Genomic DNA, 16,953 nt, shown 5'->3' with positions numbered 1-16,953 from the left:
GATTTTCTTAAATTGCAGAGCGCCTTCTACTGCAATTCATCTGAAGGATCCTGCACAAATTTGCTTGGTGACAGATTAGGCAATTAAAGAGGAATCAGTATTAAAGGAGGAGTCAACCATTGCGTCCCTCACTGCTGTGGTTAATTTGTATTTCAAGTGTTCATTCAAGCAGATAGCCTGCTTTAGAGCAGATTAATCAGTTATTGCTGCAGTGATGAAGATAACTCTCAGCCTGGTTCTGCACCTCAGCCTTCCAAGAGTAACTCTTGGGAGAATTTGTTTTACACAAGCAATCACTCCAGTGGTTGAAAGGAAAGCTGGCGAAGACATGGGTTGCTGCGGAGATAGAAATGGGTTGCTGCTGAGATAGAAATGGGTTGCTGCTGACATACACATGGGTTGCTGCTGGGATGCAGATGGGTTGCTGCTGAGATACTTTGTCCACTAATACTCCTCAATGGTCCCTGGGAGAGTGAGCAACTCATTCTGCATTGGCTTTTGTTCACATGACGGGAGTGCCAGCAAGGGTGTGGATCAATACAAAATGTGATTATCTCTTCCATGCAGTGATTTTGTTGAGTGTCCAACAATATCACAATTGAAACATTCATATATAGATCTACTTCACGTTGAGTTACTTGTTTAGTAAAACATCTAGTCCGCGGACCGAACCCCATCATCTCTTATCTTCAAGCTACATCATCAGCTGTCCTCTTATGCCTTTTACCCACCACCAAAAGACCATATCCAATCACACTGCCAGGGCACTTCAACAAGTGTATCCGAAGGGCAGGCGAGAACATTAACTCTCGATAAGACATTCAAATCACATGGAAGCGTAGGGCGGGTTAATACTTAACAATCGCCAATGTTGCACATTTGAATCAGTAACTTCTAAAGCTGCGTTGCACTTACACATAAATACTATACAAGAAAGGCCACTGAAGTGCTCCATCGCACTCATCCTGCAGATTCACAACTCACACTTTCCAAGAATTCTTTTTTTTTCCCATCTCCAGAACACTGAGGAACAGCCTCACTACACTTCCTCCATATAACATTCAAAAATACAGCCTGAGTCTTCGAAAGACAGCCAGTTTTTACCTTGCCTTCCCTCTCTCAGGAGCCTCAATAAATATTGCACATTTAGTTGCTCATGGATGCCACACTCTCTTAAAATCTGTTCATTCCACTGCCACTAACTAACCAAGCTCTTCACTCAGTGGGCCTGGTTAGTTGCCACCTTAAAAGTTAGATACATGTCCTTTTGTCACTACTACCTTTGCTGGAGTAGCCTTCGTAAACAAGTGCCCAGCACATCACAGGCCTTAGGCTTGACGTTGGCACTGGGTAATGCAGAAGAACGGGAGGGACATCTGCAGGCTAAGCCTCCATTCACAACATAAAGCACACGGCCAATATAACACACTGCATGACGGCAAATGCCCTGCCCCCATCCAACCATTTTAGGTCACACAACTTTAAAAAAAGAATACATTTGTAAAACGTTTTCCAAGGACAATAAATAATAATTAAAAAAGAAAACATTTACGAAACGTTACAATGTCGGGAATGGATGAACCACGACTATCTAAGCACAGTGTGGATGCAACTAGGGAGTGGAGATAATTCAATTTTTTTCACATGATATAACTGAAATAATGGAGGATGTGTACAAGGATCCAACCGTGAACAAACAAAAAAAAATCTGTAAAATTCAGTCTCAATGAAAGATTTTAAGGCTTTTCCTGCCTTTCTGTGGTTCATTGGCAGCAGCTGAGGGTGGGGGCAAACAAAAGATGAAAGCTGTTGCAGATTCCCAGTGTTAAGAGTGTGTCGCCCTATTGTGAATGGTCTTCTGCCACTGGCTTTTCTAACTCCTGCTTGGTTCTTCAAAACAAAGTACAAAATGTTCCATTCCTTGGCGAGAACGGAGTGTGAACTGTACCGTAACAACCATATGTCAGCATAGCGGGTCTGCCTTACTGGCCCCCTTCCTCCATTTGACACATCTGTATCTTCTTCCTCCTCCTTGTCGTTTCTGGTTCCTTCCTCCATGTAACATTCCGACACCAAACAAGGTCCATAGACATACACGCACACAAGGCATCAATCTCCAGTTGTGCGAGTATGGATAATATATATATCTATATATATATTTTCAACAATATACACATATGCAGTTCTGCTGCTGCTCACAAAACCTCTCCATGTGATTGAAGTATTGCCACGTCCACACGCATGCTGAACACCCAGGGTGGCGGTGTTGCACACCGGAAGGAGGAGGGGTAAGATGACAACAAGAGGGGCAGTGGTACTCTGGAGATGATAGAATGGCACTTTCCATCAAAGAAAAGAAGTTTGCCTATGGCAGCGCAGCAGTCAGACCCGCCACAGGAGGAGGTGATTGGTACTGTCGTCTCGCCCCACAGTTTCACTGCTGTTGGTGAGCCGGAAGTCCTCATATCCGTCACCTCCACTGATCACAAGGATTTTGGATTTGCCTTGAGGGCCAATAGGAGTTGGTCGGTGTCTTGCTGCCTCTTTCTTTTCAAGGTCTGTGAGCTTCTCAATGCCTGGCAAAGAAGGAGACATCCAATGTTAGGTTGTGCATTTTGACACCACAAAACATATCAACAGATTTCCAAATGTTATTAAGATGACTAAAACCTTACAATGACTCATTTAATTTTCCTAGCTACATGAAATAATGACTTAAGAGTGGGGATGTGAAATAGGAGTTAAACACCTTCAGAACCAGTAAATCTCATTTCTAATTCTGGCTTATCCACTACAATTTCATTATCCTCCAAAACTGAATATTTCCCAGGGTTAAATGTAATATGATACTGGCACTTTGGGCGTGGTTCATAAAGGTCTCTTACACTTTTGAGTAATTTACACTTTTGAGTAAGTTTACCTCTCTTGCTTATTGACAAAATCAGAGTGAAAGTTAGTACTAAAAAAATACTAGTAAGTCCAGGACCACACACGGCCAATCACTGGTAGTGCAACAACCTCCCCAAGACAATAATAGAGTTAGGAAATCAACATAAAACCCTATAGAAAATAATGTTAAATTAAATTATCTAGTTAAAATATAAATACATATAATTTAATGTAAAAAATATATACATATAGTTCATATTTATTATATAATTATAAAATATTGTAATATGCTATTTTGAGTTTAAAAATAAAAGGTCCTAGATGGTTGTAACATTCCATTTTTTACTGGATCAAACAAATGCAAGGTATGCAATGCTTGGTCTCATCCGATCTTGGGGTACCTTCTCCCTGGTTCCTAAATCTAGGAGCACTACTAGTTCCTGAATCTAAGATCCCTTCTGGTTCCTAAATCTAAGAGCACTTCTACTTACTCAATAAGCAGTTCTTGTTTTATTTCTATTCACTGATCTCTTTATATATTCAATTAAGTAGCTTGGCACAGAATTCCTCACTCATGTTCCTTTGCTGGTGTTTCTCCATTGTTGTGTGAAGAACTGTAATCTCCTTCCAATAGTTGGGATTGACGCGTTCTCCGACATGTCCAGCACTTGGTGGAGGCAGTACCTCCTGCTGTGTTGAACCCTTTCTCTACGTTTGCACCTCCCTACTCAACTCTCGGGTGTGTCGATCGACCACCGTAATTGTTGTGAGAAACACTGACCATCACTCCACTCCGCAGTACTTTCACTTGTTTGAATCAGGTGTGGCTCTTGGAGGTTGCTTTCTGTTGTAGTGCTCATGAGGATTTAACCTAAACTTCATGCATCATCTATACGAAAACAAACCCTGAAGGCATATAGCTTAAGAGATAGGGTGCCAACATTTGTTTTACTGTTGAAACCAGTTTTGACCCAGATAGAACCTTCAGTGACTTAATTTTAGATGCTGACAGGTCTTGGTGCCAACTTAGGGTCAGCCCTGAAGATGATCCCAATTTTGAAGCAGATGCATCAGTGCAATTTGCAGTTTGACCTCTTAGGTGATTGATGTGCAGACTCTGACCTTTGTTTCCAGACGGATATTTCTTTTCAATGACATACTTGATCCCGAGCACAGATTTTGCTCATTCAGAGACAGAGATTTGAGTGCCCTCCTCACATTCTAAGAAGAAATAGATCAGATGTTCTGAAATATTTTCTGTTTCCAACTCCAAGCCCTCGTACTGTTTGATCAAAGGAATCAGCACCAGGTTTTTCATCAGGATAAAACCAGAACTGATTCCCACCGGGCACCAAGGGGCTGCAATTCTTTTCTATGACTCCAAGTGGGTCTTAGGTTTGAATTTCTCATAGGCTAAACCATGGTCAACCACAAAGGTAATGCTGGTCATTTCATCCAAACCTTTTTTGGTAGCCTGAACAAAACCTAAAGAATTATCCTTTTAAGGCCCTCCATAAAGGCTTTAATTGCAGTTACTTTAAATAGTGACAAGTGTTGTCTGTTTTATAAATAAGCGACAAGTGCTGCTAGATGTAATCTTTTGGATGAATATGCTAGATTACACCTTTGTAGGTGTAGCAAGTAGCAAATTATGTCCTGGATTGAAGCATCCAGTGGAACAATTTTATTGTTATTGCAGTAGATGACAAATCTTTTCCATTTTGCTGCATAGCAAGCTCTAGTAGTAGGGCGTCTGGCTTCTTTAAGGATGTTCATACAGTCCGGTGGAAGGTTAAGGTAACCGAACTCTTCAGGAGCCAGATCGCTAGATTCAGTTGACCTGGATCGGGGTGCCTTATTTCTCCATGGTTCTGCGTTAACAACGTTGGGGAGAGACGTAGTTTTTGGTGTGGAACTACTGAAAGTTCCAGGAGTGTTGTGAACCACGGTTGCCGTGCCCATGTGGGAGCTACCAGGATCATGGTGAGGGATTGTTGTCTAAGCTTGCGTACTACTAGGGGAATCAGTGGGAGTGGTGGAAAAGCATACGCAAATCTGCCTGACCAGTTCAACCATATCGCATTGCCTTTGGACAACGGGTATGGAAACCTGGCGGCGAAGGTTGTGCATTTTGCATTTGCGTGTGTGGCGAACAGATCTATGTCTGGTTGAACACACATTTGGAAAAATGGTTGAAGAACTTGAGGATGAAGTTCCCATTTGTGTATGTGCTGTGTCTGTTGACTTAGCAGATCCGCAATCTGATTGTGAACTCCTGGAAGGTGTTCTGCAAGAAGATATCTGTTTTGTGGGATGGCCCATCTCCATATGCTTTGCGCCAGCTGAGACAACTGCAAAGAATGTGTGCTTCCTTGTTTTTGTATGTAATACATGGCTGTCATATAGTCCGTTCGAACTAGGACAGTCTTGTGATGTAGATGTACTTGGAATGATTTTAATGATAGAAATATTGCCAGTACTTCTAGGTGATTGATGTGGAGCACTTTTTGTTGAGTGGTCCACTTGCCTTGAATTGAGTGGTTTAGGAGATGGGCTCCCCAGCCGGTGAGTGATGCGTCTGCTGTTAGCACCATCTGTGGAACCGGCTCTAGGAACGGCCGCCCTTTGGAAAGGTTTCATGTGTTCCACCACCGCAGAGAGCGATGTGTGCGGCTGTCCACCAACACCAGATCTGAAAGTTGTCCTTGAGCCTGGTTCCACTGGCGTGCTAGGCATTCTTGTAAGGAGTGCATCTGAAGTCTTGCGTGAGGTACGATAAAAATGCAAGAGGCCATCATTCCTATGAGTTGCATGAATACCCTTGCTGGGAGGGAATGCTGTGGCTGAAATTTGGTGATTAGGGTTTGTATACTGGTTATCCTGGCTGGATTGGGATATGCCAGTGCTCTGGAGGTGTTTAATATGGCCCCTAAATACTGATGTTTGTGAGAGGGCTGAAGATGTGACTTGGTGTAGTTTACTGTGAATCCCAAGTTGTGTAGTAGCTGGATGGTTTGATGGGTGTGAAGAACACACTGGTTAAAATGACTTGGCTTTTATCAGCCAGTCGTCGAGGTATGGAAAGACATGGATTTGTTGTCTTGGCAAGTGTGCTGCTACTACTGCAAGGCACTTTGTGAACACCCTGGGCGCGGTGGTCACCCCGAATGGAAGGACTTTGAACTGATAGTGTTGTCTGTCCACTATGAGCCTTAGATACTTCCCGCGAGCAGGGTGTATGGGAAAGTGGAAGTTGGCGTCCTTGAGATCTAGTGTGGCAAGGGAGTCGCCTTGTTGAAGTAGTGGGAGGACCTGCTGAAGAGTGATCATGTGAAAATGATCTGACTGTATGTAGAGATTGAGAGGTCTGAGGTTGAGTATTGGCCTTAGGGTGCCGTCCTTTTTGGGGATTAGGAAATACAACGAGTAAACCCCTGTTCCTTGATGCTGTAAGGGAACTGGCTCTATTGCCTGCTTTTGAAGCAGTGAGAGAACCTCCTGTTTTAAGAGCGCGAGATGTTCCGCGGACATTGGCCGCTGTTTGGGTGGTATGGTGGGTGGGGTTGCTGTAAGTTCCAGCCAGTAACCATACTGGAAAATTTGTCTTTCCCACTTGTCTGTGGTGATGGAAGTCCAGACAGGTAGGAACTGTGATAGTCTCCCTCCGACTGGGGTGGAATGGTCTGGAGGGAAGACACTGCTTATTAGTGGGGGAGGTGCGACTGTTGTTGTTACCTCGGCCTCTCCCTCTGTTATTTCCCCTGTATCCGCCTCTAAAATATCCTCTGCTGGGGGATGTTTGCGTGGTGTTTTTGTAGGAAGAAGAGGCGGTGTCTGTTCTGATGTTTTTGGATGCTCCTCTATAGAAGGAGCGACGAAAGGAACCATGGGTGGATGGAGACTGTAATGCTCCCATGGATTTAGCAGTATCCATGTCTTTTTTCATTTTTTCGAAAGTGGTTTCTACAGCCGGTCCAAAAAGTTGTTCTTGATTGAACGGCTGATTGAGTATAGTTGTTTGTACCTCCTGTTTGAAGCCAGAGATGCGTAGCCAGGCATGCCGTCTGAGTAACACGCTAGTGTTAATGGACCTAGAGGCGGTGTCAGCTGCGTCAAGGGCACACTTGATTGAAGCATTGGTTATTAATTTGCCCTCTTGAATTAAACCATTTGCCTTGGTCTTATATTGATCAGGTAAATGTTGCAATAGGGTTTCTAGTTGGTCATAGTGAGCTCTATTGTACCTAGCAAGTAATGCCTGTGTGTTGGCTATCTGCCAGTGATTAGCTGCTTGGGCAGCAACTCTCTTGCCGGAAGCATCTAACAACTTAGATTCTTTATCTAGAGGTGGCGCATCACCGAAGGTCTGAGAGTTTGCACGTTTCCTAGCATTAGTTACCACTTGTCGAATCTAAAGGCAGTTGACCTTTGATGTACGTGGGATCATTGGGAGCGGGTTTATATTTTTTGTCAATCCTAGGATTGAGAATTCTAGCCCTAAAAGGGTATTTGAATATGTCAGGGGCATGTTTAATGACACCCTTTAACATTGGCAGGGTTTGTACAGTTTTTTGTGACTGTTCAAATGTGTCTAGAAGAAAGTCCTCGTCTGCAGGGTCAGAATGCATCTGAACACCATGATAGAGAGCAACGCTATTTACAAGCTGCCCAAAGCCAATATTGTCTTCTGGGGGAGATGGCTTTGTTGGATATGCATGGGGATCAGGGAGGTCTGGAGGATCTATTGGGTCATCATAATCGTCCCAATGATCCTGTGGTACATCTGTGTCATCGTCGGGGTCAGTGAAAGGGTCATTGTTGCCTCCCCCATCCCCTAAATCATCATCATCGTGTGGTGGTGATGAGTTTGGTGGAAGTATAGGAGAATGTGGAGGAGAGACAGGCTTAGGAGGAAGAACAGGAGAAGAGGATCTCATAGGTGAAGTGCCACAGTCTTTTCTCTTCACAGGCACTACAGGAAATCCTAGTGTGTCCAGTTTCCTCTTCTTGTGGGGAACAGCTGCCAGATGTCCTGTTTTGGGGTCTATGTTGAGAGTTTTTTGTTTTGGATCGATAGGATCCGGCCGAAAAAGTTCTTCCTCTTCGGGAACCGCTTTCGGCGCCTATTTTTTCAGGTCCAAGCGAGGTTTGGATTTCTGCCCCAAAGCCTTGGGAGGTGTTTTGGGGTCCTTCGGCTTGGCTGTGGAGGTGGAAATCTTTTTGGTTCCGAATGTTTTGGTTTCGGATCCGATGTCTTTTCTTTCGGCGTCGAGGTGCTCGGTGCCGATGTCTTTTTGGGAGTAGGCTGCACTCCCAGCTTCGGTGCCGATGGTGCCTGCGGAACACTGATATGCGGTTTGCTCGGCCACGAGCTACCGGAAGGCTTGTCCCTTATCTTCGGAGCCGGGGCTTCTGAAGCTTGTTTTTGGTCGCGACTGGGGCTAGCAGGCGAAGTTTTGACCAGGGCCTTCTTTTTTTCAGGTGGAATTGGGGTATGGGCAATTGTACTCACTCGTTGACCAGGAGTGATGTGGTCGTCTGAGTGAGAGTCGTCTGCTTCGGACAGGATTTCCAGGTCCTCAGAATCCTCCTTCGGGACATCGGGGCCTTCATCGAAGATGTCTACCGGTACCGGAGCTGCTCGCTGCGCCATGATGTGTCGTCGGGCTCGGCGATCACGGATGGTCTTTTTAGATCTAAAAGAGGCGCAGGCTTGGCAATTGTTCTCGTCGTGCTCGGGCGAGAGACACAGGTTACAGACCTTTAGGTGGTCGCTGTGTGGAAATTTAGCTACACACTGGCGGCATTTTTTAAATGGAGACCTTTCCATGAGCTGTAGGCCTGAACGGCATCGTAGACCCAGCGGCCCGGGTCGACGACTGGAATCGAGTAGTTGAGGTGCACATCGAAGATCATGCGATCGAAAACAATACCATCGAGTTTTGGATAGTTTGCGTGTCTAAAAGGTTTGGAGAATATGGTGCCGAACCGGAGCGCAGAAGTTACATCCAAACCAGATGGCGGAAAAAAACAATCTGAGGATGGAGTCGATGCCCATGCGCACTATCGTCCAAGGGAGGAGTCACCTATCTCGTGACTACATAAGACTCTTCCAAGACAACAACAAAGTGCAAGCATCCGAGCCCAACACCAGATGGCGATCTATGCACAGTGTACAATCTGCAGCCCATATGCCTCGAACACTAAGTTTCTTCTTTAAAAAGAGAAAAGTTACAAGGAAAATTCAAGGTCCAACCAACTGTGTGGTAAAATTATGCAAAGAATCTGGCTCTAGTAGAGTTCCTGTTGTAGTTGTGTGGGGATTAGTGTCACCCACGGCTGACGGACACCTCTGCACCTCCTGCAGAGAAGAAATCTTGCTTTGTGCCAAAAAGCTGCCTAAAACTATTGGGGAAGGCTAAGTTGAGAGTTTCGGCATTATTCTGGGAAACAAGGTCTGCCTTCAAATCCAAAGAGAAAATGTCTTGAGATACAATTAAACAGAAGCAGGAACTTGTTTACATAAGCATTCCCGAGCCCCGGGCAGGTTTGGAGACCATGTAGGTTAGAGAGGCAAACGGACCATTCTGTTGGGCTTTTGGTCTTCATCTTCCAGCACAGACTGTTTCTGTGTGCGTGCTTTGGCTTTGGGGACTGCCTGGTGCTGTTTGGTAGTCTTACTGCCACATTTTTATAGAGTAACTCAAGAAGGCTGCTGCTCGTAGGAGCTCTGGAGGCCTGGGTCTAGAGACCTGCAGTCATCTAGGAGGCAACACGACTTGGCTAAGTTTTAAGGTTGTTGGGATGAGACCAGGAAGAGACATCTCCCCGAGCTCTCCCTCTGCAACTAACTTCTCCTCTTTCCTCTCCCATTCTCTGGACTTAAAATTGTGCAGCTGTTGTCTGTTAAGTATTACTTGCATGTTACTTAAGAAGTATTCTGCTGCCAGATGTGCACTGTACAAAAATACCTTAATAAACAGGTGGCACTGTTGATATACCAACTTTTACAACCAGGTACCTTCTTTTGCAGATGTAACTGAATCCACTTCAGTGGATCCAATCCACTAGATTGGATATTTTACTGAATGCATACAACATTTTACTTGGATGCCATGGTTACAGGTCCCAGGAAATAATGCATCATAACTACATCACAGTTTTTATCTCTAAATTTCACTAAGTAACGTGAAAGAGACCCAACACATTTAGTATGTGAACTTACCGGACTCCTTTGGTAATGGGAAAAGGACATCAAACCCATCAGGTAACTCAACCGATGTCAGGAAGCGGACATGTCCAGTGTGGCCCTGCGACAAACCAACCGGGATCAATGGCACCTTTAGGGAGCTTGAGTTGGAGGTTATAGACAAGGTAAGCACTACTCCGGCACTTGTTCCAATCCAGAGCAGATCCTTGCATGCCAAGAGGGCCGTGATCCTAAGGCATGCTGCTTTGTGCTGGCGAATAATAGCATCGGAGCCTGGGACACAAAGGGAGAAGACAATTTCACATATTGTTTCACCCCCTTTCAAAACATGTTTTTATTATTTTTTCTTTTTAAATTGGTTCGAGGAGAAATAGCTCGATATGCAAAACAACTACTAAACATATGGCGATTTGGCTTTTCTACACACTGAGATGCACTTTTAGATCTAGAGCCAAGCCAAGAAATAATTTGGACAGTGAATTTAAACCGGCATTAAAAAGAAATATATAATCATTATAAAAAATAAAATAGAGAGAAAAGTATTGATTTCAGTGATTCAAGGGTATTTGCTGATAATAGTTTGAAAAATGAATAATAATTTAAATGGTTCATAATGGTACTGTAATGTCATAACCACGGAGGGTAAACAGGAGCTTTCCTCTTCAAAAATAAATAGTGCAAGAAACTATGTAAGTAGCTTGGAAAACAGAAAAGAACTTTAACAGTAAATGCTTCTGAACTGATTAAGGAGTGTTGGTAAAATTACTATTTTGAGACACGCTGAATGCAATGATAAACAACATCTAACATACAATTCAATTTCATATCCCTGGGCATGATATGCCATTCAATTCTTAGACGCTTTTTCTTTGGCTTCCATGATAAACCTAGATTTATTTATGGAAAGTCGTTTCATTCATAATTGATGTGCATTTTCTCCCCTGGTTCTTACCATTTAATGCTGCAATTGTAGGTTTCACAACCTGTGTTTGTGAGATCCCTCAGGGTACCCTTAAGCCCTTCTAGTTTGTGTTCCATGATATGTGATTAGCCTTCTGCGATGTATGGGTATAAGCATGGGTGGTAGATGATGCTGCATACCAAGACAAATGGCTTTTCATCAAGAAGACTTTCATTGATTGCCCAACGCCACTCTTTTCTGAGTGGCAATGTGACGAAAGGACTACTTATCTGTGGGAGTAGTTTTGCAGCTTGAAGAATTTTCTGGATTCACATGCAAAGCATTAAGATCTAGTGGTTGGGTCTGGAACTCTCATCTTGTATAGTAGTCTCTTTTGTGTGGGTGTTGTTGGGCATCAACGGTCCTTATTTTGGTGCTTAGTCCAGCCTCTCTTGACGGCAGATTCCCTCCCTGGAAGTCTACACGCGTGGCTGTCATCTTCAGATTCTTTTTTTCTGCAGTGATTGTTTGTGTATTTAATGCCCAGTGGGCTTCCTATTGTTTGTAGCTTCTTTATGTCCTCCGTTTACTTGTCTCGTCTCATTTACTGGGGAGGCGGGTGGGTCGCATGTGAATCCAGAAAATTCTTCAAGCTGCAAAACTACTCCTACAGGGAAGTAACCATTTTGTTTTGCAGCATTAATGATTTCTTGATTCACATGTTGCGCATTGATTTCGGAGCGGTTTCTTCAATGTGGTGGCTGGTTTGGAGAGAAGGTTGAGTTTTTAAACAAATGTTTCAGTACTCTGTCCCGCTTGTGCTTCTCTGTTCATCTGTACGTCAATGCAATAGTGTTTAGAGAATGTGTGCACTGATGCCATACATATCTTGTGAAGCGGAATGCTGGCTAGAAAGGCTATTGTAGCTCCCTTCTTTCTTGTCGGGTGTGCTCTCGGTGTTTGTCTTTGGCTGTATGCCAGCTCTTTTGTGGCACATTTGAATTGCCTGAGTTATCCACCTGCGATGGTGTTCTCGATGACTGGTTTTCCTTTGTTATTGTCTGCAAATGATAAAAAGTTTTGCTTCCCATTCCCGATAGACTTTGTTCTGTCCATATAATATATGATCACCCTGTGGGCATCCAGTGATTGCAGTGCTCTTCTGCTGGAGTCTTTGGCTCTTTGAAAAAACTCAGTATATGGATTGTCTGATTTATGTGGAAGTGGGATATGACCTTTGTATGGAAGTGTGGGTTGGTCCTCACAACTATCCTGGCCTTGTGTATTTGTCACTGCCCGATTCAACTCCAACTCTTGCTATGTGAATGCTTGCCTGCTCAGTTTGTCCCGTTCCTCATTGTGCACTCTTGGTAGATGTATCAGTGTTATGGCTATCTGTCTCTGGATGGCCCACCTCCATATCTCCTGTGCTAACTTTGTTAGGGAGAAGGATTTTGTCCCACCTTGCTTGTTAAGGTTTAACATTGTTGTGTGTTGTCTGTCTGAACCTATATTCATTTGCTCCACAACTGCTTCTGAAAGGCTTTTAAGGCTAGGAACACTGTCCTTAGTCCCAGCAAATCTATGTGTTGTACCAGGTTTTCCGGTTTCCAGGCTCTCCTTCTCCCTCGATGTTCAGCTTCCCCATGTGAGCTTCTCATCCTGTGTGTGAAGCGACCATGGTGATCATCACTGTTGGAGTTGGTGGCATGAAGAGTCTTCCTACGGTTATATTAGTTTTGTTTCACCACATCATTTCCTCCTGAACTCTTTGCGTGACAACCACTAGATCCTCCTAGTTGCCTGTTGCTTGTGATCATTGGTTTTGGACCCATTCCTGGACTGGTCTTACTTGTAGCCTTGCATGTGGTTGTAATGGGATGCAGGAAGCCATCATTCCCAGCAACTTCCCCACAATCTTCACTGTCAGAGACGGACCCTTCTAGTAGTGGCGAGCTTCTTGAGATATTGCCAGAACTCACTTGTGCTGTGTTCATTCTTGCACCCAAGAAGAGCTTCACTTGTTCTGCTGTGGGTGAAGATTTCTCCATGTTTATAGTGAATCCCAATGTAAGGAGTGTCTTCATCACTGTTCTTATGCTGTCTCTGTACTTGCATGCAGAATTTGCCCTTACCAGCCAGTCGTCTAAGTAGGGATACACATGTATTCCTATACTTCTCAGATGAGCGACTACAGCCTCTAAGCACTTTGTGAACACTCTAGCAGTTGTTTTGATCTAGGATGGTAGAACCCTGAATTGGAAGTGTCCCTTGTCGATCATGAAGTGTAGAAACTTGCTGTGCTTGTGGTTCATTGGGATGTGCAGATAGGTGTTCTTTAGGTCTATGGTTGCCATATAATCCTCCTGCTGGAATTGATGGATAACGTCTTGTAGAGTTGTTGTTTAAAACATTTGTGTTTTTACAAACTTGTTTAGGAAGCAGTGGTCTAGTATGGGCAGTTGCAATTTGTCTGGTTTCGTTATCAGGAAGTATGTGGAGTAGAGTCCCTGGTTGATCTCTTTCCGGGGGCACTTTATTGCCTGTTTTTGTAGCAATTCTACTTCTCGACGAAGATAGGTTTTATCTTCTTTTTTATGGGTTGTATGCTTTGGGCCTCATCTTGGAGGGTGTTTATCCAGTTGTATGCAGTAGCAGTGTTGGATTATGTTGAGTATCCACTTTTCTGATGTAACCTCCCTCCACTCCTGAAGGAAGACTACTATTATTCTTCCCACAGTTGGTGTGTGTGGGTGGGACTCCAGGTTTAGCAAATCCCTTGTTTGTTGCTGCCGCCCCTTTTGACGGCTGTCCTTTGCTTCTCACTCACCCGTGAAAGGGCCACATCTGTGACGCCTGGAATTGTCACTATTGTGTTGGTGCTTGTCTCTGACTTGTGTGCTGGAAGGCTTGATGTGTTGCGACTGTTTGAAAGAATCCTCTTCCTGTCAGCCTTCTCATGGGGGTAACTTTCCTTCTCTTCTGCACTCTAAACTGTAGGAACCCCATCGACTTTGCTGTGAAGTCCTTTTGTAATTGTTGGGGTGTGTCATCTACTGCACTCCCAAACAGGTGTTCTTCGTCGAAAGGGGAAAATCGTTGGTAAACCCAATGGGTTAGGGTATTTATTAGGAAAGTACTTCCTAATAGTTGCACAACTTATTGTGTTGACCTCGGAGGTGGGTGCAGTCCTGAGTAAAGTGTGGTCTGACTTTTGCTGGTTGTTGGAGCAAGGGTATAGTGAGAGAGGAATTAATCCCTCTCTCACTCATTGCAATTGGGCCAAATCCAAGATGGAGGAAATAGCATTGGTTCTTAGGGTAAGTCCTCTTGAGTTCTCCGATAGTGTTGATGATGATGCTCTGGCAATTAATGCCTGGCTCATCAACATGGCCGACCAAGTAGCATCCTATAACATAGGATCTAGCGGGCAGAAAGGACAGTCATCTACCTGGTTTAATGATGAACTTAAAGCAACGAAACAACAGTGCAAAAAGCTTAACAGAATTTGGCACAAATATAATCAACCAGTGGATAAGGAGCGCTATAAAAGAGAGCTTTAATCTTATCACAGAGGAATGAAAATAACACAAAACAATTATTTAGCCAGCGGAATTTTGATGTCCAAAAATAAGTCTATAAAGGTTTTGGAAATTGCAACAAAAAAATATTGTGGGGTCATTGGGCATGTTCCAGGATATAGGGTTGTTACTAAGATTAATAAGAAACCATTTGCCAGACAACAACAATACAGCATGTAGTGGAACAGAAGTTCATTTCACGACATTACCCACCACCCCCCCCCCCCCAAATTATAGGCTGCCTGCTTTTTCCAAAATTCGTGAGAAACTGGTTATTTTTCAGCTCTCCAGCAACCTGGTGGCCAATCAGCTGCTTCGTCCTTCACAATCAGGTTTTCGTCCAGGTTTCAGCACAGAATTGGCTTTAGTTGCTGTGGATAGTGGAAAGAAGGTGGCTTTATTACTGCTGGATCCTTCAGTGACATTCAATATGGTTTACCACCCTATCCTGCTGCAACATTTACAGGATATCGAGATAGGTGGGACCGCTTTGTTGTGGCTCCGTTCTTTCCTTTCAGATAGATTTAAATCAATGTGGATGCCATCGTTTGCGTCTGAGCCCAAGTCCTTGAAGTACGGAGTTCCCCAGGGCTTAGCGTTTAGCCAGATATTGTTTAGTATCCATCTTGCTCCACTGGCCGCTTTGGTGGAGTCTTTTGGGGTGCAGATTACTCCCTATGCCAATGACACACAGTTGATGTTAACTTGGGAGGTTAAATTAAAATCATGTCTTTCTGCAGTGTTTAATTGGATGTCTCGGGATACTCTTCAATGTAACACAAGCAAGATGGAGGTGTTGGTTTTTGGTTCCCCCCCTTAGTGGTGAGAAGGTGAAATCTAGCCCAACTCATCCCCCCTCTCCGCCGACTCCTTCAACTGTAGTACGAATTCTAGGAGTAAAATTTGATAATAATCTTACCCTCGAATCTCAAGTCGAGAGCGTAGTCAAGACATGTTTCGACCTCCTCAGGATGTTAAGGAAGTTTCTGTATATGCTCCCTGATCCCTGTCAAAGGTTGGTGATCCATTCTTTGATAACGTCCTGGCTGGACTACGCAAATGCTTTTTACTGGGATCTCCCGGAGTACTTGTTAAAAGAAAATTGCAGGTGATGCAGAACGCTGCTGCTCGGCTTTTACTCAAGATTCCTAGGAGTAGCACAGTGTGTGCCCACCTTAAAGATTTGCATTGGTTGCCGGTCAAGGCAAGAGTGAAATTTAAGGGACTGACCTTAGCCCACAAAGTTATTTTATGGACTGGGCCCTAGCTATTTGTCCAAGAGGCTACTGCACTACCAGCCTCCAAGAACACTGCGCTCCTCGGAGGCTTTACTGAGAGTAGTGCCCAAGACAAAGAAGAAAAGATGGGGTGATTCTTCCTTTTCTGCTATGGCTACCAGAGGCTGGAATTCCTTACCCTTGTCTCGAAGAGCCATTAAGGATCCGGAATCATTTAGACGTCCGTTGAAAACTTGGCTTTTTAATGAAGATGGTACAAAATGCAGCCACAGGAATACTATTAAATCTGCCTAAACACAAATCGGTCTCCAAGGAAATCCGGCAACTCCACTGGCTCCCTGTGGCAAGTCACGTCAAGTTTAAGACGCTATGCTTAGCCTGTAAGGCCTTGAATTATATGGGACCAGCATTCGTAAAAAATATTTTCTGTTGGTATCATCCTAGCAGACAGTCCCGGTCTACGGGTACTAGGCTTCTGATAGTTCCTAGGATTCACACCTCCAAAAGGGGGGGCCGAAGCATTGGTTATGGCACGGCCAAACTATGGAATATGCTTCCAATGCATATTAGGAACGCAAGTTCACTAGCCTCATTTAGAAAGAGTCTTAAAACCTGGCTATTCCAGAATTAGCTTATGGTACTTGGGCTTACGTTAGTACTACGGGTATTCGTGTGCTAAAAAAGTTACACTAACATAACATAACTCTCCCTTAGATCCTTTTCCCTTATCAACCTGTAGCACCGGTACACTCAAACGAGTAGCCGTGCGCTTAACAAATGTTTTTGGATTTGATGTTCTAGAAAGAAAATTTCGTAATAAAGCAGCATCTTGCTTTTTGGGCTACAACAATAGGAAAATCTAGGAGCAGGGCCCTTTCGCTGACCAGGCTGCATTAGCAGAGTTAAGCTGTGCCCTCAATGAAGAGTGGTATGCAGAGAGAGAGAATATTAAGTGTTGTGTGTGGATTTAAAAGACATACATGGCAGAATATTAAGAGACATTCATTTCATTGCACTTTTATGAAAGCCCAATGTGCTTATAAGTTTGTACTTTGGGAGCAAATATGCAGCAAATCCAACAACATGTTATCATGGCATTAAAGAGAACAAATGAACACACAAGAACAACTAAGG

The 16,953-nt window shown here is 43.9% G+C and overlaps 1 protein-coding gene across 1 annotated transcript in view; it reads right to left on the bottom strand.

Moving 5' to 3' along the window:
- Positions 1-1,008: 1,008 nt before the first annotated feature.
- Positions 1,009-16,953, bottom strand: part of ARHGEF17 (Rho guanine nucleotide exchange factor 17) — a 612,786-nt gene continuing 596,841 nt past the window's right edge. The window contains exons 20-21 of the mRNA XM_085623310.1: positions 10,115-10,372; positions 1,009-2,576 (exon numbers count right to left, since the gene is read on the bottom strand). Coding sequence (XP_085479436.1) covers positions 2,383-2,576; positions 10,115-10,372 — 452 coding nt within the window. The 3' untranslated portion in view covers positions 1,009-2,382. The remainder of the gene's footprint in view (positions 2,577-10,114; positions 10,373-16,953) is intronic.

Source organism: Triturus cristatus, chromosome 8, assembly GCF_964204655.1.
Source record: "Triturus cristatus chromosome 8, aTriCri1.1, whole genome shotgun sequence".
NCBI classification, from domain to species: domain Eukaryota; kingdom Metazoa; phylum Chordata; class Amphibia; order Caudata; family Salamandridae; genus Triturus; species Triturus cristatus.
The sequence above is the reverse complement of the archived record's forward strand: the minus strand, read 5'-3'. Positions and strand labels throughout refer to the sequence as shown.